The sequence below is a fragment of the Pseudorca crassidens genome, chromosome 7, assembly GCF_039906515.1.
Source record: "Pseudorca crassidens isolate mPseCra1 chromosome 7, mPseCra1.hap1, whole genome shotgun sequence".
In the NCBI taxonomy this organism is placed as follows: Eukaryota; Metazoa; Chordata; class Mammalia; order Artiodactyla; family Delphinidae; genus Pseudorca; species Pseudorca crassidens.
In genome coordinates this window covers 17,719,934-17,742,844 of record NC_090302.1, presented here as the reverse complement: position 1 = coordinate 17,742,844, position 22,911 = coordinate 17,719,934, and the positions used below count along the sequence as shown (strand labels likewise).

The window sequence follows — 22,911 nt, the reverse complement described above, 5'->3', positions numbered from 1 at the left end:
AGATTTCCATTCTTACTATTACTAGTATTATTATAACTACCTCGTTTCATTTTTAAGAGGTGGTGGGACAAGTGCTTGAAATGGGGAGAGGGTAGAAAGGAAAGTCACATTTCCTGAGCTTCTATTCTTTGCCAAACACAAGACACTGTAAATCTCATTGAATCCTCACAACAGTGCTTTGGCCTAGGAATATGATAATTTTTATAACCATATTTTACAACCAAGGAAACAGAGGTTCTGAGAGGTGACACACTGCAGCCAAAGGCCGTTAGGCATTCAGGCTTTGACTTCAAAGCCTCTTTTCTGTCTGATGAAGTGCAGAAGCGTCATTAATAAGAAGCCTGCTTTCTCTTCCCTGGCATCCCATTCCTCCTTTCTTAAAAACTCTGCTCAAAACTTATCCCTTTGAGGAAGGATTCCAAAATGAGAGTTCCTCCTCAATTCCTTCCCCCTCCTTCCAGTAGCTTCTTAGACTAGGGATCAAGGAGGAAATGCCCAGAAGGAATCATTCCTAGACAGGATTTAGGGAGCGACAGGCCTCTGAGATGCTAATGGCCTGCTTGAGATGAAGACTCCCAGATGCTGCTTAGACAGGACCTTGAGGCAGCAAAGCAGGCCAACAAGACAAACCAGGCCACCTGGGGCTGGTGAGAGGTTGCCAGGTTCAAACGTCAGGGAGGGTATGAACTTGGGATGGCTCAGCTGAAGGCTTTGGTACCATCAGAAAAGAAACCGCCGCCCTCTGACCACTTTCTTAAGGGTTTGCTGTCACACTTCTAAGTCTTCATATTCACTGAAATCTTAACAGTACTCAGGTTAAAAGGTCACCTTTAAACATGCTGATAGGCAGTGCTTTTGGAGAACATGTTCAGGGTGAGTTACTTCTCCCATTAGCTTCCCTCTTCCCCGTAGCTGTGCTTCTAGGGACAGGAAAAGGGACTAATGAGCCTACCCATCAAAAGATCAAATTAAATGAAAATAGACATAAAATAAAAATAAAGACTGAGGGACTTCCCTGGTGGTGAAGTGGTTAGGAATCCACCTGCCAATGCAGGGGACACGGGTTCGATCCCTAGTCCGGGAAGATCCCACATGCCGCGGAGCAGCTAAGCCCGTGCACCATGACTACTGAGCCTGCGCTCTAGAGCCCGCATGACACAACTACTGAGCCCGCGAGCCACAACTACTGAAGCCCGCATGCCTAGAGCCAGTGCCCCGCAACGAGAAGCCACCGCAATGAGAAGCCCACGCACTGCGATGAAGAGTAGCCCCCGCTCGCCACAACTAGAGAAAGCCCACGCACAGCAATAAAGACCCAACGCAGCCAAAAAATAATTTTTTTAAAAAAAGACAATACAATCTCTGCAAATTTTAAATGTATATATCCAGCTATATATCAAAGTGTTGGCATAACTACACAGAGAAAATAATTATGTTGAAAGGCTTTAAAATGCAGTATTCTGATTTTACATGCTTAGGGAAAAACAGTCCAAAGAAAAAAAATGTTCTGTAAATAAATCTTAAACTAGATTTAATGGACTCACTGCTAGTTGTAATACTGGTATTGCTATTTTGAAACTATTGTGTGTATACTGTGGGCTCCAGCAGACAAGCCATCATGTTACCATCATTAGGAGCTAAGATTATTCCTGAATTGTTTCTCTTATGTTTATAAAGTCAAAGAAGTCGAGAAAAATTCTGTACCTTGAAATTTCTATTGGAAATCATATACACTAATGATTTGCTTTTCTCTTTAAAAAAAAATAAACATTTCATAGCTCTGTCCACTGAAAAAGCCTAGAAGTAATGGTAACCTAACAGCAATAAATACCCTTAATACCCAGACTCTTGTTTTTAAATATCATTTTCCTCTAAAAGGAACAAAATATTCTTGGAAAAATTCCTTATTCCAAGTCTGGGATAGGTATGGTACAAGCTGAGCCTAGGAAGTCTTGCTGTGCCCAAAAGCGAGATAGTTGCCAAAGACCAATGTGTTCATTTCAAAAGGACAGGCAGACCAGTTTAGAGGGGCTCACACTGGCCTACCATTGAACAAAATGAACCATGACTGTGATTGATTAAAATAGATCAGATAAACAAATTTCCTATAATTCATGACATTCCTCAAATCAAACCCAAAACCAAAGCCAAAACTCAAACTGGAAAAAACAAACAAAAGCTCATTGCTCATCATTGGGGATGGCTAAGAGACCAGCTCATTATTCTGAAAACTGGTAAAAGAATCAAGTCGTAGTCAAGATTTTATCATGAACTGGATTTCAGGGTAACTACAATTTACTTTATGGAAATATTGCATTTAATACAGGCAGGAAGAATGACAGTTAGAAAATTACCATTTTGTAATCTCTAATAAGATAATAGATGTAGACAGCGATCATCGATGAATACTAAAACCAGTAGTAGAAAGGCTGATGGGAGATATTCTAATGAATGGATCAGACTCGCTGCACCTGAATCTGCTGATCAACTTTAACTTCACTAAAAGTAAAAATCAGACATTAAGTGCCTTTGATATATGCCATAGGAAGTACATGGGACAGGCTGTATACTTCAGCCAGTGCTTCTTAAGCCCATGGATAGAATTCAATGGTCTATAAATTTGTATATGGGGAAAAAATACATCTTTATTTTCAGTATCCTCTAAATGCAATTTAGAACATATAATGCAATTTTATGCATTATAAATAACTATATATCAATTTTTTAAAAAAACAATAATATTTGCCTACTTTTGGAAAACTAAATTAGAATAATGGATAGCAGTGACATGAAGAGAATATGTGGGTAAAGCTGGTGAGGCTGTTGGGGAAAGGAGACTGTCTCTTAGTCTGCTGCCATCCAGTCCTAAAAGATATCAACTGGGAATTCCCTGGCGGTCCAGTGGTTAGGACTCCATGCTTTCACTGTCGAGGGCCTGGGTTCAAACCAGGAACTAAGATCTCGCAAGGTGCATGGTGCAGGCAAAACAACAACAAAAAAACACCGATGGACGGACAGGGTAATGGTAGCCACGATAAAGAGAAAGTTGCTGAAATCCTGGAGCCCAGAGGGCGGGAAATCTGGATGGGGGTTGATATGTGGGGCTTAGGAGAAATGAAGCACATGGCAAAGCTTCCAGTAGCCCTCACTTCGCACTGAGTCAAGTTGAGGTTGATGACACTGCACAGGGAATGTTCTCCGAGCAAGCCTTCAATGCCACTCACGTTTACCAAGTCTCTACTCAGTCAGTGTTTGATTACCGCTGACCTTTTGACACCAGGCAGGATCCTATGGGGCGTTCCCAGAACAGACACCACTCAATCCCCACCCCGCCATGTCCTCCACCTGCCTCTTATCTGTATAAAATTTTTAGCCTCCTAAGGCCTTCTCCAAGTTCCAAAGAGTAAATTTAATCAGAGAAGTGAGAAAATGCAGAAAGAAAGGAAAACAGCCAAGCAAGACAAAATAATAATAATTTAGCCATTAAACAAAGTCCAGTACTTTTAGTTCCTCCTCAAGGTCTACAGATAATATTCTGAGCTGTATCCTTTGAGCTGTTCTGCAGATACTGAAACCCCCATCAGGTGGAACAAGTTAACGATATGCTGCCCAGAAGCACAGAGACCCCAGGTGGGTTGGAACCAGAAGGCTGATGATGTTGACTCCCGATTACCTCACCACCAACCAATTAGAAAACTGTCCACAAGCTGATCACACACCCCATAGCCCCCTCCTTCACCCTTTCTTTAAAAACCTTTCCCTGAAACCCACTGGGGAGTTTGGGCCTTCTGAGCACTAACTACCTGGACCCTTTGCTTGGTGCCCTGAAATAAACGCTGCACTTTGCTTCACCGCAACCCAGCATCAGTAGATTGGCTTTACTGCCCGTGGTCAAGCGGACCCAAGTTTGGTTCGGTAACACTTTGACTATCCACACTAGTTCAAACCACTACAAACCGGATCTGGCCAATGCATGTAAATGTGATGATATTGAAATAAAAGTTCAAAATCCTAAACCAGCTATTTCCATATCAGCACAAGGAAATAAATCAAACAAAAGAAAGCACAAAGGACATTTATGCAGTTTTATTTGTGATGGTTAAATGTTTAAAGATGAGCTTGTCAACTTGACAAGTTCTTATATAGACAGTTTGACAACCATAAAGGCCAGAAAAATATGATTTCAAACATTTTTCCATAAAGTAAAAGATAAAACCTTATATTTATTTTAAAAAAAAAATGTTGGAGACCCAGCATGGTCACAAGTATGTATGAACAGACTAAAAGGAAACTTGGTAAGTATTTACATAAATATAATCAATATAATGGTTATATTAGGTGATGGATAAAGTTGACTTTAAAAATTCTCTTTTATGGGCTTCCCTGGTGGCGCAGTGGCTGGGAGTCCGCCTGTTGATGCAGGGGACGCGGGTTCGTGCCCCGGTCCGGGAAGATCCCACATGCCGCGGAGCGGCTGGGCCCGTGAGCCATGGCCGCTGAGCCTGCACGTCCGGAGCCTGTGCTCCGCAACGGGAGAGGCCACAACGGTGAGAGGCCCACATACCGCAAAAAAAAAAAAAAAAAAAAAAAAAATTATCTTTTATGCTGTAAATTTAAATAGAATTCAAACATTTACTGAGCACTTACTAAGTATCAAGTATAGGCTAGGTTGAGAAACCCACAGGGATTGAGTATGACATACAGAGATTGGAGTCAGAGTTTCAGCAGAAAGTAGACAAATGACAGACAGACAGATGTAAGATATCTATGTGAGATGTACACCGATATGTACATAAGCAGAATGAAAGACCCAGGGAGGGAGAAGAGAAAGGAAGGACGAAGTGGGGAGAGGGAGAGGCGGAAGGTGGGTGGGAGGGATGGAGCCTCGAAACCAGCCTGTGATAATCTTACCTCCTGATACACACTGTTATAATCTCTTCCACTTGAGTAACTTGCTTTTAACCAACAGAATACAGCAACATTGAGGGGATGCCACTCCTGTGATGAGGTTACAAAAGGCTGTGACCTCTCTCTCGCCGGTTTTGCTGAAACAAGCTGTCCTGGAATAGCTCCTGTGGCAAGGACCTGAGCGCAGTTTCCAGCCAAAAGCCAGCAAGGAAATGAAGCCTTCAGTCCGACAGCTCTTAAAGAACTGAAACCTGCCAACAACAACCTAAGAGATCTTGGAAACCGCTCCTTCCTGCAACTTTCAGGAGAGACTCCAGCCCTGGCCAATAACTTGACTGCAGCCTCGTGAGAGACGATGAAGCAGATCTAGCTAAGGTGTGCTCAGATTCCTGACTCACAGAACCTGTGAGATAAAACATGTGTGTTGTTTTAAACCACAAAGTTTGGGGGTAATTTGTTATTCCCTGATAGATAAGTAATACAGATAGACAGATATAATTTTCCATGATTTCATGGAATTGCTAGCAGTTATAAATCCCCAGACTCAGACCGATTTGGTTAGGATGCATTCGAGTTTTAACTCCTTAGATTTTCTACCCTGTTTTCCATAAACAAGACCTTTATCCTTCTCCTCAGAATTCAGCTGCTAATATGAGAAGGAAAAGAGAACATTTTGTCAAAATAGGAATAATAATAATAATGACACTAATAGCTATCATTCATAGAACACTTTTTCAGGAAGTGCTCTAAAAACTAGATCTATTAAATCATCTGAAATTTACAACATTACTATGAGGTAGATAACTACTATTATTCCCATTTTGCAGGGGTGGAAAGTGAAGTACAGAAAGGCTAATTAAGTAAGCTGTCCAAGGTTACACAGCTTGTCAGCTGCAACAAGTTACTAAGCATTACTTCGAATCATCTTCTAACCTATTCCCCAAACATTCCAGGTGGGTGGAACTGGGGTTCCAACCCAGGTTTGTCTGACTCTGAAGCCCTCTACCACACAATGGTGGACTTAATAAGCAAACTTAATAATAATAAATGCAATGCAATGGACATTACTGCAAGTTAGGCAATATCCTAATATGTAAGTGCTTAACACCCGTATCTTATTCTGCTCCCAACGATGCTGTGAATTAGCTGTTGTTACCACCATTTTAAGGGGAATGAAAGAGAGGTTAAACTACAGATCTTATTTGTAAATGGAGAAAACAATGCTTAGCTGATAGGGGGACGTTATCAGTTGAACTGTGTCCCCCAAAAGATGTGCTGAAATCCTAACCCCCCAGTATGTCAGTATGTGACTCTATTTAAAAATAGGGTTGCTGCAGGGCTTCCCTGGTGGCGCAGTGGTTAAGAGTCTGCCTGCCGATGCAGGGGACACGGGTTCGTGCCCCGGTCCGGGAAGATCCCACATGCCGCGGAGCGGCTGGGCGCGTGAGCCATGGCCGCTGAGCCTGTGCGCCCGGAGCCTGTGCTCCGCAACGGGAGAGGCCACAACAGTGAGAGGCCCAGTTACTGCAAAAAAAAAAAAAAAAAAATAGGGTTGCTGCAGATGCAATTAGTTAAGATGAAGTCATACTGGAATTTTAATTGGGTAACATAGAGGTCATAATCTAATAGGACCGGTGTCCTTATAAGAAGACACAGGTACGGATGCAAAATGTCGCCTGCCACATCAGGAGACAAAGAATGTTGCCGCCATCAAGCCAGCAGCCACTGAAGCCACCCCCAACCTGTGCACCCTGAGGGGATTCAGGATGGAGAAAAGCAGGATACTGGCCCCAGATAGTTAAGGTGCATATCAAAGGAATGATTTCAATCAGCCCACACTCTTGCATCTTCTCATAAATTAAAAAAAAACACTAAATTCATTAACTTGAAAAGTCTGGTTTTCTTTAACTAACAGTAATCTTTTGATGTTCAGATTACCTGGTTTTGGTTGCAAAACTCCTACGTATCCTGGCTCCTCCCTTACCTCTTGGGAGCAGTCCCATAGAGCTATCTGAGAGGCTGTCTTCTGGGCTTAAGTCCCCAGATTGTCCGCCAAATAAAATATAATTCTCAACTTTTAGGTTATGCATTTTTTTCAGTCAACACAGACACACAAAGAGAAGTGGATGCCATGGAAAGACAGAGACATACAGGGAGAAAATGACCATGGAGGCAGAGATTGGAGTTATGCTACCATAAACCAAGGAACACCTGGGGCCACCAGAAGCTGGAAGAAGGAAGGATCCTCCCTAGAGACTTCAGAGAAAGTCTTGCCCCACTGCCACCTTGATTTCAGACTTCTAGCCTCCAGAACTGTGAGGGAATAAATTTCTCTGTTTTAAAACACCCAGTCTGTGACACTTTGTTACTACAGCACAAGCAAACTGAAACAGGTGGTTTAAATGTTAAATAAAAAAAAAAAAAAGTTATGGTAAAATGCTGAATAAAGAATAAAGTACTCCACAAAGAGTATTTTTTAAATGTCTCCGTCTATGAGGAAAACTGATAATGTGTCAAGGGTATGCAAAGCCACAGGATTAAAATAAGTGCATTTTCCCAGGGTGTTTATTTTACTCTGAGATTTTTGTGGGAAGCATGGTAATTAATTTAACTGGTAAGTAATTTAAACATTTTTTAAGGCAAACAGATTTTTTTTAAGAGAAAAGAAACGGTTTGTTGTTGTCGCTGTTTTTTGAAAGCATGATTGGACTATGTCCCCAGACTGTCAGGGATACTATTAGCTCTTCCCTATGATAGGGGAAAGGTCAGTAAAAAAATATGATGAGTCTTGAACTGAGACTTTGGGCTTGTAACCGTGGTTTTCATCAAACAGAGTGCTAACTCCCCACCTTGTCTAAGAAGGGGGTATAAGTGAGGTCTCAAGGCTGGGAATAAACCGTTTGACAGTAACTGTCCCATCTCCCCCACCTGTAACACAGTGGTTGGTAGAAGAACCCCAGGCTTCTGTCCAGAGAGGCTCCTTGCCGTTCTGGTGAAACAGGCTGCACTAAGTCTCCAACATGGCAGAAACCCAGGGCAGACGGCAGTCCCTCTTTTTCGCTGGCAATGCTGCTCAGAACAGCTCATCTGAGGGTCTTTGCCTTACAGGATCATGATCTGTGGTCATAATGACAGGCACCATTTGCCTCATTTTCCTTGAATTCCTAAATATCATCTCTCTTGTCTTCTGAGGCTTAAAAACAAACATTACTTAATAAAGTATCAATAGAAAGAGAGCTGGTGTCGTAAAATGTGGGTAGTCTTTGGACGGTGGTTTGGAGCATGTCATGAGCCTAACTGGCCTGGATTTGTACTCCAGCCCTGCCACTTCCCAAAAGGTGACTTGTAGGCAAGCCATTTAATCTTGCTCAGCCTCGGTTGCCTCTTTTGTAAGATAAAGCTACTGATGCCTACTTGAATCATTGCTGAAAAGATTAATTGTGACATAGGATAGTATCTATGGAGTGTCTGGTATATTGCCGGTGTTCAAAAAATGGTCCGCTCTTATTCGATTGACCCCACTGAGTCATTCCACAGCTGGACTAACTCTAAGTTAGACAGGGGATGTGATTTGCCTAAGGTCACATTTCTGAGTCTGACTCACTCAGCAACTTCTGCGTGCTGCGCACAGCGCTAACAAATATGACAACCAGCAGGCAGTGCCCTTCAGGGAGTTCACAGCCCACTGGTGACAACTGCAGGGAAGTGGGTAATTAAAGTCCAACCTGGTATATGCTTTGTGAGAAATCATCAAATTGCAAGTACTTGCTGGGAATGCAGTGAGCATACCCTTAGTTAAATGCAAACCACTATACATAATCTCAGTTAATCCTATAGCAAACCTCATCTCCATTTAGAAATAAAGAGGGACTTCCCTGGCGGTCCCTTGGTTAAGACTCCGTGCTTCCACTGCAGGGGGCACAGGTTCCATCCCTGGTCGGTGAACTAAGATCTCTCATGCCCCATGGTGCAGCGCCCGCCCCCCCCCCCCCCCGCAAAGGGCTGAGAGGTTGAGGGACTTATCAACTTGGGACCCTGTTATTCAATTACCTGGGCATCAGTTGCTTATCTCGTAGGGTGATTATGAAGACTAAGTGAACTATACGCACGTGAAGTGTTTAGCTGCAGCCAGACAGTTTCGTTATTGTTTTTGTTTGTTGTTTGATCATTGTGAAGGGTCACATTATCTTCCCGGGATGTCAAATCCAAGCGCATCCTCCTTCAAACTCCTTCCTACTCTTAAGCTATACTATACGGTCACCTGCAGGAGCCTGTAGTTGGCCCCAAACCACCCAGGGTCCTCCCCTGCCAACAGGCTAGACCATCGCTTACCTGTGAAGACTCTTACCCCTCCTGGCTCCCCCCAAATTAGACTTGGCTTTGGGTTCCTGGGTAGCTTCTACAGAGGATGGAGAGTGTGCTCTCATATCTACCTCCGCTGTCGGCCTCCCAGCTGAGTAGGAGTAAGAATCCTTCAGGAGAGCAATTTGTTCATCAGATAAGCTTATCTCTAGGTTGCTGCGGTGTGTCACAGGGAGAACTGAGGGGCGCGAAGAGCTACCTTCCCAAGCGCGTCCCGGTTCTGTGCTTGCCCCGGAGTGGATGTTGTATTATCTCCTTGGCCCATTTCTCAGATGGCAAAGCTGACGTGGAGCGAGGCCTTTCTGAGAGGTGCCAAGTCTTGGCTGAGGAACACTCCCGGAGGCCATGGGTTAGCAAAGGGGTTGACACAGATTGGGGTCAGACACGTGAGTTCTGGTTTAGCTCCCGACTTGCTGAGTGAACTTGGGCCTCAGTTTCTTTAACCGTACAACGGGGACAGAAAGCTGAACTACGTGTTCCCAAGATACCTCGTTCTTTCCAGAGGGCTCGCCGCCACCCTGCCGCTGGGCCGCGAGCTCGGGCGCCGCTGCCTACAAGCCCCAGCATGCCTGTGGGGGGGCGGGGCGAAGTGACGGACAGGCGGTTCTGCGAATTGGCGCCCGCCAAGGGGCGCGCGTTGGCGCGTGCGCAGAGCGCGGCGGGCGGGTGGGCTGGCAGCAGTGGACGCGTCGGAGCCGCGGGCGGTCAGGTAGGGGGCGGGGTGGACGGTGGGAGACCCGGGACCGAGGCCGGAGTCGCGGGCGGTGGCTGACGAGCGGCGCGGGGGGCTGTGCCGGCGTGCAGCGGCCGGTCCACGCCAGAATGGCAGGGTCTGGGGGACCGGATCTGAGGAGTGGGATCGGGGTGGGGGTGGGGCTGCGCGGGGGCAGGCGCGGAGCGGCGGGGTTCCGAGACGGGGCTGAGGAGCTCGGAGGAAATACGGCCGGGGAGGGGAGCGAGGGACTCTGAGAAGAGTCGCGGTGCAGCATCTCGGGAGGTATGAGGTAATGTGGGGCCCTGAGGAGAGACGGGTGCAGCATCTGGGAGACGGGAGGGGATCTGAAGGCCCTGGAGGGACCAGGGGTGCAGAGTCTCGGAAATATGAAGGAATGGGGGAGCCTTGGTGAGGTTTGGGGTGCAGAATCTCAGGAGGCTTGAGGGAGTCTGGGGGCATTAGGCTTTGGGGCGGGGGGCGAGATCTGAGGTCAGAGGGAGCAGGGTCCGGGGCTATCATCATGGCTGAGGAGGAAGCGTTTTCCCGAGTGGAATCTGGGGAAGAATGAGGGGCTGAGTTCGTGCGGGAACCAGTGGGAAGCAGTATCTGGTCGGCAGAAAGAAGAGACCTGGCTAAGGTTTGAAGCGACAGAAGACACGGGTGGGCAAGAGGAAGGAGCAGGGCTTGAGGGCGGGGCAGGATTCCTGATAGCATGCAGTGGGTGGAGGCTCTGCTTGAGGGAGGGCACACACCTGAGGTGTGGGACTGGGGTGTTAAACCGTGATGCAGGGCTGAAGGTTGCAGAGGTTTGGAAACAGAGATTAAAGGATCTGTGTCAGGGATTCAGGGCACATGAGTGAGCAACTGGTGAGGCTGGCAGGGTAGAGCCCAAAAGGCTGGAATTCTGTATTGTAGAAGAGTTGGGAATGGGATTTAGGAATGGTTGAACGGTGGGGTGGAGAGGTACTGATTGGACTGTAGAATTAAGAGACTGAATAGAGTCGTGGATGGGTGTCTAGGGCTGCTAAAGGAATTTTCCTGAAGTCTCTGCATGGGAAGCAAAGGGAGTTCTGGGGACCCAAAGACCTAGAAGTAATGTATGAAACTGTATATGAGCGTATGAAGTTGAGCAGAGTTCAGGGGTCCAGCAAGAAAGTCGTAAGTCTTTGAGCTCAGGACTCCTGAAGGAGCCTGACTGCCTGTGAGGGGCAGAACCTCCCTCAATTATTAGCCAGAGATCTCTTACCATGAGGCAGCCGTGGTACGCCCACTGACTCCACTCTGAACCCCAGACCTGCTGAAAGTGGTAGGCTTCGGGGAGGGGGGGCGGAGAGAGTGGTCAGTGGAATCATAAAGCAGGAGACTCTTCAAGGTCATCTGTCCCAGCCCCCCTTTGCCGGTCCCTTCAAGCTGTGGTGACAGATAGAGTGTGTGACTTCCAGGGGATGAGTGGAACATGATCTCATGTCTTTTTTTCCTCATCAGTGATATAAGTAGATTGGATTAATCCCACATGAGGTGTTTGAACTGGGAGAGAAACAAGAAAAGGGGATCTCAGATGCATTGAGCATTTAGTCCTGGGCCAAGTTCTAAAGAAATGGTTCCTAACTGGCAGTGGTTTTGTCCCCCAGGGGACATCTGGCAATGTCTGGAGCCATTTTTGTCTGTTAGAGTTGGGGTGAGCAGGACTACTGGCCTCCCGTAGGTGACACCAGGGACGCTGTGAAACACCCTACAGCACACAGAACGGTCCTCACAACAAAGAAGTGTCGGGTCCATGGCAGTAGTGCCAAAGTTGAACTCTGCGCCGAGTCAGATATATCCTGGATTCCGATCTCGGCTCTGTCTTGAATGAGTTACTTAACCTTCCTGTGCCTGGCTCTTCATCTGTAAAATGGGGTTAATAACAGGACCTACATCACAGGTTACTGTGACGACTCAGTGAAGTAAATCCGAGTGCTTCGTGTCTGGTGCATAGTAAATGCTCAACATTTAGTAATATTTCATTTTCATATCTACTTTCTTACTCGTTTTCATAACAGCCCTACTAAGTAGGTGCTACAATATCCAGTTTTACACATAAGGAGACTAAGGCTTAGGCAGTGACTTGTCTAAGGTTCCACAGCTAGAGATGCCAAAGGTAGCTTCATATTCAGATCTCTGTAATCCTGTATTATTCTCTCTTCCCTTGCTGCTTCTTTGCTGGGGCCTGCCTGGTCTTACTGTCTATCTCAGCTCATTCCCCTCTAAGGAAAGGATGACCCAGTGAGTATCGCTGAGTATCAAATTGAACTGTAAAGGGAATAAATCCATCTGATTAGGTAGGGAGTAGCCCTGGACTTTGTTCTCAATTTGCTCTTAGACCAGGACCAGTGGGTAGATAAGGAGAGGATCTTGAGGTTAGCAGACAGGATAAGGTGCAGGAGACTAGAGGGTGAGGTATGGAGGCCATTGGCTTGAAAAAACACTTCACAGCAGGGACCGAGGCTGAAGGCATCCATACTCTGGAAAGTAACTCCTGTTCTGAATGATCTCCTGTGGGCTTCTTTCCCTTGGAACAGAATGACAGCATTTGTTCTGTCAACTCCAGGACTAGCTATAGCATTACTGAAACCAGCTCAGAAACATAGTAGGACTGCATCAGAAGGCCGGAGACCTAGCTGGAAAATCCACACACAGCCCTAAGGAAGATATGTAATGGAAATGGAGTCAGCCTGCGAATCAGAGGCTTAAAGTTCAAAACCTTTCCTCTGCTGCTAATTTACTAGGAGATCTTGGACAAGTACTTGCCCTTATCAGCTTCAATCTATTGAAAACACGAATAGCTACCATTTATTGAGTGCTTATTGTGTGCATTATCTCAGTTAATCCTGCCAATGAGCCTGCTAATAATCTAGGTGCTATTCTACATTTTACAGATGAGAAAACTAATAGGTTAAATGATTTACCCAAGTCTCCATAGCAAGTTGCAAAGCAGGGATGTGAGCCCAGATCTGTCTGACTCATAAGTTACATTATACTAGTTTTAGTAGAAAGGCTTTTTCAATACTTAAGAGCCCATACACTCATGTCTGGAGAGTGCTTGGTGGTCAAAAGTTTACAAGGCCCTTGAAGTGGTTCATTGTCCCTGCACACAGATGTGCTGCCTCTTTGACACTACCTCCATTAGGTTCTTCTAGTGGAACAATCAGATTAAAAATCCATTCCTAGGTACCTCTACCAGCCTCTCAGGCAGAGTGCCTAGAGCTAATGGTAGCCTAATCAGCTAGGAAACTATAATACATCTTTTGCGTGGCTGTGGTTTTATGGCTGGGAGTTGACACACCTGGATTTGAATCTCACTTCTACTACTTAGCAGCTTTGAAACCTTGGACAGGTTGCTTTTCTTTGAGCCTAGTTTCCTTATTTATAAAGAGGAATAAAACATACTTCACGTAGTTATTATGAGAATAAGAGGTAATGTGTAAAAGGTGCCTGACATTCAGCAAATGGCAGTTTTATGAGAGGTAGCAATTATGAGAGGATGGGGAGGCTGGAAGGGGCCTGAGTATTGCTTTGCCAAATTTCCTTGAACCTAAGCAGCCCCCACTGGTCTCCCCCAAATTCCCAGCCCCTCTTGTACCTTTCCCAGGATCTGCTTCCTGATCCTTTAATCAAAAGCTCATGGTTAAATGTGCATATGCTGTATGCAGAGAAACGAACTGAGAGTAGGGTGGGTCGAGATCAGTTGGAAGTCCCCCGAGAAGACTGCTGATTTTCCCCTTGTCCTATATTCTTTGAGTCTCATTGGCAGCATTGCACATGTTTGTGGAAGATTCAGGGGATCCCTTCTAGGTCCTGCAGTTTTGGAGGAAGACAGAGGACAGACAAGTGTTTTTTTTTTTTTTTTTTTCCAGCAAACTATTATTGATTTAGAGTTTTAGCTAAAGATTTTTTTTTCGCTACAAACATGCTCTTCTGGGTTGTTTTGTGTGTCCCACAGTGGTACAGCTTTGGGGTCATGCCTGCGTTTCCCAATGAGCCCCTACTTGCAGAGTTTATCTTAGCTGTTGGCAGGTACCTTAAATGCCCTGAGTAATGTAACATTAAGAATCCTCTCCCACACACAGAACTGGGTGAGTGTCAGATGAGGACCTCATTGACTTTCTTAAAATCAGCCCTGCTAGCCGCTCCTGGAGAGTGAGCATTGGTGGCAGGGAGATGGTTATGCACTTGCTTCGCATTCCATTCAAATGCTGGAGGAATAAACAAAGTTTAGAAAGGTCATGAAAGGAAATGGGATAAGCCTTGCGAAAAACCCAGTCAAACCAGGGGACTGTATAAGAAGTAGGATGGACCTTTATGTCTTGTGAAAGGAAATGTAGTTGCTGTTTCACATGTTGTCTAGTTTTTATGTGAACTCTGTTCCTGTCTGTTTTTGCTCAAAATTATATCTCCAGTGTTTTCATGGGGCTGGACTCACAGTAGGTGCTCAGTAAAGATTTGTTGTTTAATTTCTTAAAGTCCTGCAGTTTTGCTCATAGCTTAAGACCCCCAAGGGGCTAACAGGTTTAGGGAATAGAGACATCTAGAGAACTATCCCATGGTGGGGATTCAACCACTGGATGGCAATTTGAAACCTTAGGTCATCTCTAATCCTTTGATTTTGAGAACACATAAAACAATCTCCAGGGAAGGTTCAGCATTTTAATTTTTGAAGTGTATTATCTGATATCTTGGGTGCTGTCTGCCTTTTGAAAAGTGCCTGTTCATTCCTTCTCACTGGCCGGGTGGTCGCCACCGCCACCCCTGCTGCTACTCCTGCTATTACTAAAATCTATATTTTATTGCATAATTCCTTTTATGCCCCTCTTGGTATTTTCTGAACAAGAGAAGTTGTGAATTCATTTGCCAGTTTCTAACATGGATATCTAGTGTCCTCAATCAAATTCCTTCAAAGCTGACAGGTTATTAATCTTTATGTGCCTTTATATGCCATAAAAAGAAAGATCCTTCATCCTTTCAAATGCAGTTTGTAAACTAAATGCTTTGTTAGTACTAGTACTAGTTGTTATAATGTTAATACTGTTCCTGATTGTTACTGAAGTTATGATAAGTAGCAGTTTTTCATTGCATACCTACCCGTTTCCAGACTAAGCACTTTATGTGGATTATTATCACACTAACCGTTTTATAAAGTAAGAAATTATCATCACAGTAACTGTAAAGTTAGTTATCTTCTATAAAGTAAGAAAACAGGTTTAGTGAGATTAAATAACTTGCTTCCTGTCCCACAACTTGTAAATGACATGCTGATTTGATCCCAGTTCTGTCTGACTTCAAGGTTCACAGGTTTTTGTTTTTGTTCTGCTACCCTTGTTATTTATGTCATAGACTGGGGAAAGCCTAGTGGTGCCAGAAGCAGCTAGATCAGGCTAGGGTATGACTATAGAATTTTCCTGAGTCTTAGGGCAGCTGGAGCAAACACAGCTTAGGGGGTAGATTCTCATGTGAAGCTGAACCAGAGCTGGGCTAGTATCAGTATGGGGTGTGCAGTACTAATCATGAGATCAAAGAAATTGGTGGGGGGGGGCAGTAAGCTGAGGTGGGGGGGTCAAGAGTTGACAGTACAAAGTGCACAACAGGAAATATGTTCAAAGTATCAGGAAGGCAGCCAAAATTGTAAATAACATGTTGGGGGTTCATTCTGATTGGTTTTAGATTTTATAAATGGCAGAAAATGGGCAGCTAACTTAAAGACTTGGGATGATAAGACAATTCCTTTCACACATACGTCTTTTCAAGGGAAACTGAGTTCAAATTGACCTTCCACCTGAATGCTTCTCGGTGCTAACAATAATGACCAGCTGTATCCTTCTGGAAGAGAGGGGCTGTATCTGCCGGTCACATAGCCTCAGACCTAGAAAAGGCCTGAACCATGTCTCCCATTTCTACAACCTGGGAGCACCACTTTCAGCGGGAGCCTAGACCGATAACGCAGCTATCTCCACACCTGACGCTTTAGTGATGGGACCTCATGTTTCCTGGCAAAGCAGGGCAGCTTTAGGAAAGGGATCCTTGACATTCTCTCTTGCCTCAGAGAGCCTAGTGAAGCCGCATACAGCTGAGATATTTTGGGGGATGGACGCGGGCATAGTAAATTCATTTTTTAAAGTGGATGGCTTAAACAGGGAGGCAGGAAGCTTTTAAATGGAAGGAGGTGGTATGACATTCCAGAAAACTGGAGAAAGAATTTGCTGGTATTTTTACAAGTTGGCACACTTGTTTAATTAGCTGATCTGCAGTGCCAGTTCTGAGAAGAACAGATGTCCCTGGGCACTGTAAAGTAACATGCTCTGGATCCAGATACCAAATGTTGCCCTCAGTCTGTTGTCCCAGATGATGGAAGAGAGAACTGAAGCTATTGGTTTGGAATTGAGGAGGTTTGCCTGGGTCCTGAGCTGAGGTTTCTATCAGTGTTTCTGTACGATTGCAGCCAGACCCATGACATTTAAGCATTCAGCGTTCACAGCTTAGTCACATGGATAGTCCCATGAGACCTTTTAGGGTCATGGTATGGGGTAATGTGTTATTTTGTTGAGGCATGGATTTGAATCGTAAGAGGTTGCCAGGCTGGTGTGTGGGAGTGGGTCACTCAGCTAATAAAGCAATCTAACCCACTCTAGAGCAGCTAAAGCTCATGATTCTTTCTTAATTGTGGAGACAATTCTATGCTGTTAGGCAGCATTTCTCAGAGTATGGTAAGTGTTGTATGACGGGAAAAAAAAAGCTTGAAGTAATGTTGGGTTAAATCAAGTTAAAGATATCTGTACTGCATGGTTCTACCATGTTTGCACCATGTGACCTTGAGCCAGTTTTTCTGAGCCTTAGCTTCCTCATCTGTAAAATAGGGTAATGAAAATAGTACTTACATCATAGGGTCATTATGAGTATTAAATGAGATTAAGTATACGGAGCATCTAGCATGGTACCTAGCACATAGTAAGCACTAGATGTATACTCTTTCCTTTCCAGTAGAAGGAAAGTGGGATTTCAGGGAGGTTGGATTGACTTTAGACAGATTGTGCATGTCTGCTCCTGAATATCTGTCAGAATGTGATACAAAGCTAAATATGGGGAAATTTGTAACACGTATCTCCGCGCTGACTCCCCTTCTTCTCTATGGGTGGAGAAAGAATTAATGACATTTGCAAAGCTTTTCCCAGCTTGCTGCATTGCCCTGAAAACCAAGCTAACTGGTCTTCCTCCTCCTCCTCCTCGATGGTTGACCATCTGCAGATCACAAGACTGCACAGGTGCAGCTGTAGGATTTGCATTTAAGAAGGGCTGAATTTATCCTTGTGCCTCACCTTGCTAGATCTATTCATTCTTATTTTGGGTATAAACTGACATTGACATAAGGCTGCAGAGAGAGCACTGAGATCTCTGTGGTTCTACTTCATGAGCATATGTGGATCGAGGAGGGTGGGAGAATTCATGGCATGTACTGCTTGTAGGAGGGGGTATTTCAGGCCAAAACTAAGTCCCTGATAAGGGACTACCATTTCTCAAATCATCCAGGCTTGAGTCTTTGGCTGTCTTAGCTCTACCACTTCCCCACCCCAATCCACTCAGCTAACAAATCTTAGTGATCGTACTTATGGAATATTGCTTAAATGCATCTTCTTTCCATTTCCACCACCTGCTCCCTAGTTCAGCCTCCCTGTAACTTTCGCCAGGCAGTTTTGCAGTATCTTCCAAACTAGTTTCTCTGCCTTTTCCCCCACTGCATTCAAGCTTTGGTCATATTAGTTCCCGGCTCCAAAACATGCATTGTTTCTCTGTGTTCATCAGAATGAAGTTCTGAGGTCTCATTTTGGCTCTGAAGACTTCTTATAATCATTCCCCAGTTTACCTTTCCAAACCAGTCAGTGACTGAACTGAGTGATGGTAGCCATTCTCTAAATGTTTCTTGAGTGATTTAACTCGTAGAGGCAGTGGAATAATGGCTTCCTTTTCTCTTTAGCAGGATTCAACCCTCTGGAGCATGAACACCAAGCTGTTCGGTCCTGGGCTGTGCTAGCAGGCCCCTTCAAGGCAATAGCAATGGCTGCGGCAGCAGCTTCTCACCTGAACCTGGATGCCCTGCGGGAAGTGCTGGAATGCCCTATCTGCATGGAGTCCTTCACAGAGGAGCAGCTGCGGCCCAAGCTCCTGCACTGTGGCCATACCATCTGCCGCCAGTGCCTGGAGAAGCTACTGGCCAGTAGCATCAATGGTGTCCGCTGTCCCTTTTGCAGCAAGATTACCCGCATAACCAGCCTGACCCAGCTGACGGACAACCTGACGGTGCTGAAGATCATTGACACGGCTGGGCTCAGTGAGGCCGTGGGGCTGCTCATGTGCCGGTCGTGCGGGCGGCGGCTGCCCCGGCAGTTCTGCCGAAGCTGCAGCGTGGTGCTGTGTGAGCCCTGCCGGGAGGCGGACCACCAGCCTCCTGGCCACTGTACACTCCCTGTCAAAGAAGCAGCTGAGGAGCGGCGTCGGGACTTTGGAGAGAAGTTGGCCCGTCTGCGGGAGCTTATGGGGGAGCTGCAGCGCCGGAAGGTAGCCTTGGAAGGAGTCTCCAAGGACCTTCAGGCGAGGTATAAAGCAGTCCTCCAAGAGTACGGGCACGAAGAGCGCAGGGTCCAGGAGGAGCTGGCTCGCTCCCGGAAGTTCTTCACGGGCTCGTTGGCCGAGGTTGAGAAGTCTAACAGCCAGGTGGTAGAGGAGCAGAGTTACCTGCTCAACGTCGCCGAGGTGCAGGCCGTGTCTCGCTGTGACTACTTCTTGGCCAAGATCAAGCAGGCAGACGTAGCACTACTGGAAGAGACAGCCGACGAGGAGGAGCCGGCGCTCACTGCCAGCCTGCCCCGGGAGCTCACCCTGCAGGATGTAGAGCTCCTCAAGGTCGGCCACGTCGGCCCCCTCCAAATCGGGCAGGCGGCTAGGAAGCCCCGGACAGTCAACATGGAAGACTCCTGGGCCATGGAGGCTGCAGCCTCTGCTGCCTCTTCCTCCGTTACATTTAGAGAGATGGACATGAGCCCTGAGGAAGTGGCTGCTAGCCCTAGGGCCTCGCCTGCTAAGCAGCGGGGCTCTGACACAGCCGCCAGCATCCAGCAGTGCCTCTTTCTCAAGAAGATGGGGGCCAAAGGCAGCACTCCAGGCATGTTCAACCTCCCAGTCAGTCTCTACGTGACCAGTCAAGGCGAAGTGCTGGTTGCTGACCGTGGCAACTACCGTATACAAGTCTTTACCCGCAAAGGCTTTTTGAAGGAGATCCGCCGCAGCCCCAGTGGCATTGATAGCTTTGTTCTGAGCTTCCTTGGGGCTGACTTGCCCAATCTCACTCCTCTCTCAGTTGCCATGAACTGCCATGGGCTGATTGGTGTGACTGACAGCTATGACAACTCCCTCAAGGTATACACCTTGGATGGCCACTGCGTGGCCTGTCACAGGAGCCAGCTGAGCAAGCCCTGGGGCATCACAGCCCTTCCATCTGGCCAATTCGTGGTAACTGATGTGGAAGGTGGAAAGCTCTGGTGCTTCACTGTTGACCGAGGAGCAGGGGTGGTCAAATACAGCTGCCTCTGCAGTGCTGTGCGGCCCAAGTTTGTCACCTGTGACGCTGAAGGCACTGTCTACTTCACCCAGGGCTTGGGCCTCAATCTGGAGAATCGGCAGAATGAGCACCACCTGGAGGGTGGCTTCTCCATTGGCTCTGTGGGCCCCGACGGGCAGCTGGGTCGCCAGATTAGCCACTTCTTCTCGGAGAACGAGGATTTCCGCTGCATTGCTGGCATGTGTGTGGATGCCCGTGGTGATCTCATCGTGGCTGACAGTAGTCGCAAAGAAATTCTCCACTTTCCTAAGGGTGGGGGCTATAGCGTCCTTATTCGAGAGGGGCTCACCTGTCCAGTGGGCATCGCCCTCACACCTAAGGGGCAGCTGCTGGTCTTGGACTGTTGGGATCATTGCATCAAGGTTTACAGCTACCATCTGAGAAGATATTCTACCCCTTAGGGGCTGGGAAATAGCAGTTTCTTCTGCTCCCCAAGCAGCTTCCCTTCCCTGTTCTTGGTTGTTGGTGGTACTATAGTGTAGACTTGGCCTGTGTCCTGATTTCAGCTGGCTAGCCTAGAAGTTTAGAAGCTCTGTCTTCTAGTGTTTTTCATTTGCATTATCTCCTCGCCTAGGTTTAGAGCTTTAACAGATGCATTACCCCAAACAGGACACATGATATGAGATTAGCTGATGTTTCATTAGAACTTAGGCACTTCTAAGGCTTCAGCAGAGAGCCTCTTTCCCCTGTATTTGAAATTTCCCCGTGTATTGAACCCTTGTTGATTTTCCTCTCTTTTGGCTTTGATAACTCTGGTCCATTATTTCCTTCCTATTATAACATGCTCCATCTGTGACACTTCCTCTTCAACTCTGCTGCATTTAGTGTGCACGCATGTAGTGGGATCTCCTCTACCTTTCAGTGACACTTCAGACATCACATTCCTGTGGCATGATGTCTCAGGTCTGACCACCTTTACCAGTGTGAAAGACCATTCATTTAGTGCCACCGTGGGAGCTATATAGTCCCTTTGGGAAGCAGTAACTCTTGGCTCTGGGGGTTTTGTGCCATCTTGGATTGGTCTGTAATTGCAGGTGTGACAGAGAATGGATTGACCCTCGTTGGTGTCGAAGGCTTTAGCCTGGAAATCGCTTGCCTCTTAAAGGAGCATGTGGATTGGAATTATGCCAAAGCATAGGAAGTTGCAAATAAACAAAAATAAATGCTAATATAGTCAGCAAACATTCTTGAATAGTCTCTAGAGCGCATCATTTTTCCTATTACCTCTTTCCACTGACCTGTGTTAGGAGCTGTCTGTGGAATTGTACAACACGGGCCAGGGCCAACAAAGTGGGGAGGTGGACACATCTCATTTTCATTGCTAAAGCAAAACTGTTTGGTCCTTATTCTGTGTTTTCCTCAAGTCAGTGCATAATACTTGGTTTGGGGATTTATTTCCATCTCTCTATCAAGCATTAACTAATTGATAATTGTCTTTTCATCTCTGGTATTCATGTCTTTTAATTAAATATGGAATTTGGGAGGTGAGGGGAGGGATAAGTTGTACCTTGCTGCTTTGCTTCCATGTCTGACACTGCATTCTTTGAGAGTAGTACGAATCTACCTAGGTCAAAATTCAGCAAAAAGCACTATTATGTAAAGATAATCCAAAACTTACTTCCACATACACGTGTACAGAATCAGCCCCCAAGGTCTACAGTCACCAACACCCTGTTCTAAACTCAGCCTCCACCATCTGCTTTATCCTTATAATTACAGTTCAACAAAGGAAGAAACTTGTGCTTTTAGGAAGCCCAGAAGTGGGTGAGGGACTTTGTGACAAGGTTCCTCAGGCTCTGGTGTTTACCAAGCAACATATCTTGTGCTCTGGGTGCAGGGCTGATGGCAAGCCAAAAAACTGTTACCTTGCTTTCACAGACACAAAATCTGCTAAGCCGAGCTACTCAAATTGTTTTTTTTGGTGGTGGTGTTGCTTTTTTGGCCTCTCTTGTGATAGCTGCCAAAGGATAGGAAAGGAGCTAATTAAAATGATGTTGAACTGGTCTGTCTCGTGCTTTTCATCTGGAGAAAGCCCCATGTTCTGATTATGAAATTGCATCCGATTTCTAAAGATTGCATAATTGAGAGGAAATTGATCCAATTAAAAGTGCATCACAAATGACTCCACTAGTTGTTAGAGCCACTTCATCTGTGGTAGCACCTGGAAGCGGGAGATCTATCTTTGCTGTCAGTGGGGGACTTGCTGAGGCAATAATGGTGGCCGAGGCCTTTGGCACAAGGTTTGCAGCAGAGATATGGATATAATGTTGTGGGCTGGCTTGACATAAACAATGCCAGGAAACCTCCAGCTGCCCATGCCTTTGCAAGGAAGTGCTGTCACTGTTGGCATTCAGCATTTAGGTCTAACCCATCTCTGAACCACACTCATGCCTTGGCCTTCAAATGCAGCAGGTATCTGCTGGCTCAGAATGGAAATAAATGTGGTCTGAATGTTTTTGTTCCTTTGATGTGAATATTTTAGGCTGTGCTGAGTACAGTCAATTTTTCAGTTATCTACCAAGTTGACTAAATTGCAGAGTATAGCCTCAAGAAACTGATTTGCTCAATTATAGCAGTTATTATAGTTTGTTTTTTTGTTGTTGTTTTCTCTTTTTAAGCAGTAATACCTTTATTCAGATAAAGTCTTAAATGCAAGTCAATTATGTAATAAATCAAAGTGCAGCTGCACTGGTTGAAGCAGGCTCGTGGGCCTGGAGAACAGGCTTATCCCCTCACCTAACCTGTGTACAATTGCAAAACTCGTGAATCTACAGAACACTTTCTGAAAACCACTGAACTACAACATCGCTTATCTTCCAGTTCCATCTTATTAGCCATATGTCTGTGGGCAAGTCACTTACCCCTTCCTCTTCTGGAAAATGATGAAAGTGATCCCTGTCTCCGTGACGGGTGTAAGATGTGAGATAATAGATGTTAAAATACCCGCTACAGTTCTTGTCATAATCGGTGAGAGCTATTATCTTCTATTGAGTTGTTCAAAAGAGTGGGGTCAGGTTGTCCAACCACTCTGAATAATACCTTCCATTTTTCCTATCGTTACAGGTTCCTATTTGCCAATCAAAACCTTTCTCAGGCATTTCCTCCCACTAGCCATAAGTCTTCAAATAAATCTGGTCACCTGTTCCTTTTTACTATCACTCTACCTATTTCATGTTTCTATTATTATATAATTTACTGTGTTGCAATTATTTGCCCATATATTTGAGCTTTATTGAGGGTTAGCTTTAATCTCTAGCTAAGAGCACATAGCATGGTGCCT

The 22,911-nt window shown here is 45.7% G+C and overlaps 2 protein-coding genes across 11 annotated transcripts in view; one reads left to right on the top strand and one right to left on the bottom strand.

Annotated features, from left to right (window-relative positions):
• The window catches only part of ASTN2 (astrotactin 2), a 911,537-nt gene that overhangs the window by 197,532 nt on the left and 691,094 nt on the right, over positions 1-22,911 (bottom strand). The window contains exon 1 of one of the 6 annotated variants that reach the window (XM_067743526.1): positions 9,241-9,799. The exons of the other annotated variants lie outside the window; for them this stretch is intronic. The gene's annotated coding sequence lies outside the window, so the exon portion shown is untranslated. Of the gene's footprint in view, positions 1-9,240; positions 9,800-22,911 lie in introns of those variants that run through there. 6 annotated transcript variants of the gene reach the window in all.
• On the top strand, positions 9,926-21,634 carry TRIM32 (tripartite motif containing 32). Of its 5 annotated transcripts, none has more exons than XM_067743516.1 (2): positions 9,926-9,979; positions 17,994-21,634. In XM_067743516.1, exon 2 carries the CDS (start codon positions 18,071-18,073, stop codon positions 20,030-20,032), a length of 1,962 nt encoding a protein of 653 aa, XP_067599617.1. In that variant the 5' UTR covers positions 9,926-9,979; positions 17,994-18,070; the 3' UTR covers positions 20,033-21,634. The 5 variants fall into 5 exon arrangements, with proteins under 5 accessions (XP_067599617.1, XP_067599618.1, XP_067599619.1 ...); XM_067743517.1 differs by having other exon boundaries at positions 9,929-9,979; positions 17,991-21,634; XM_067743518.1 differs by lacking the exon at positions 9,926-9,979 and adding an exon at positions 10,152-10,274 and having other exon boundaries at positions 17,991-21,634.

Excerpts from the sequence above, each read along its gene's own strand:
- TRIM32 (XM_067743516.1), top strand. The coding sequence starts at position 18,071 with ATGGCTGCGGCAGCAGCTTCTCACCTGAACCTGGATGCCCTGCGGGAA.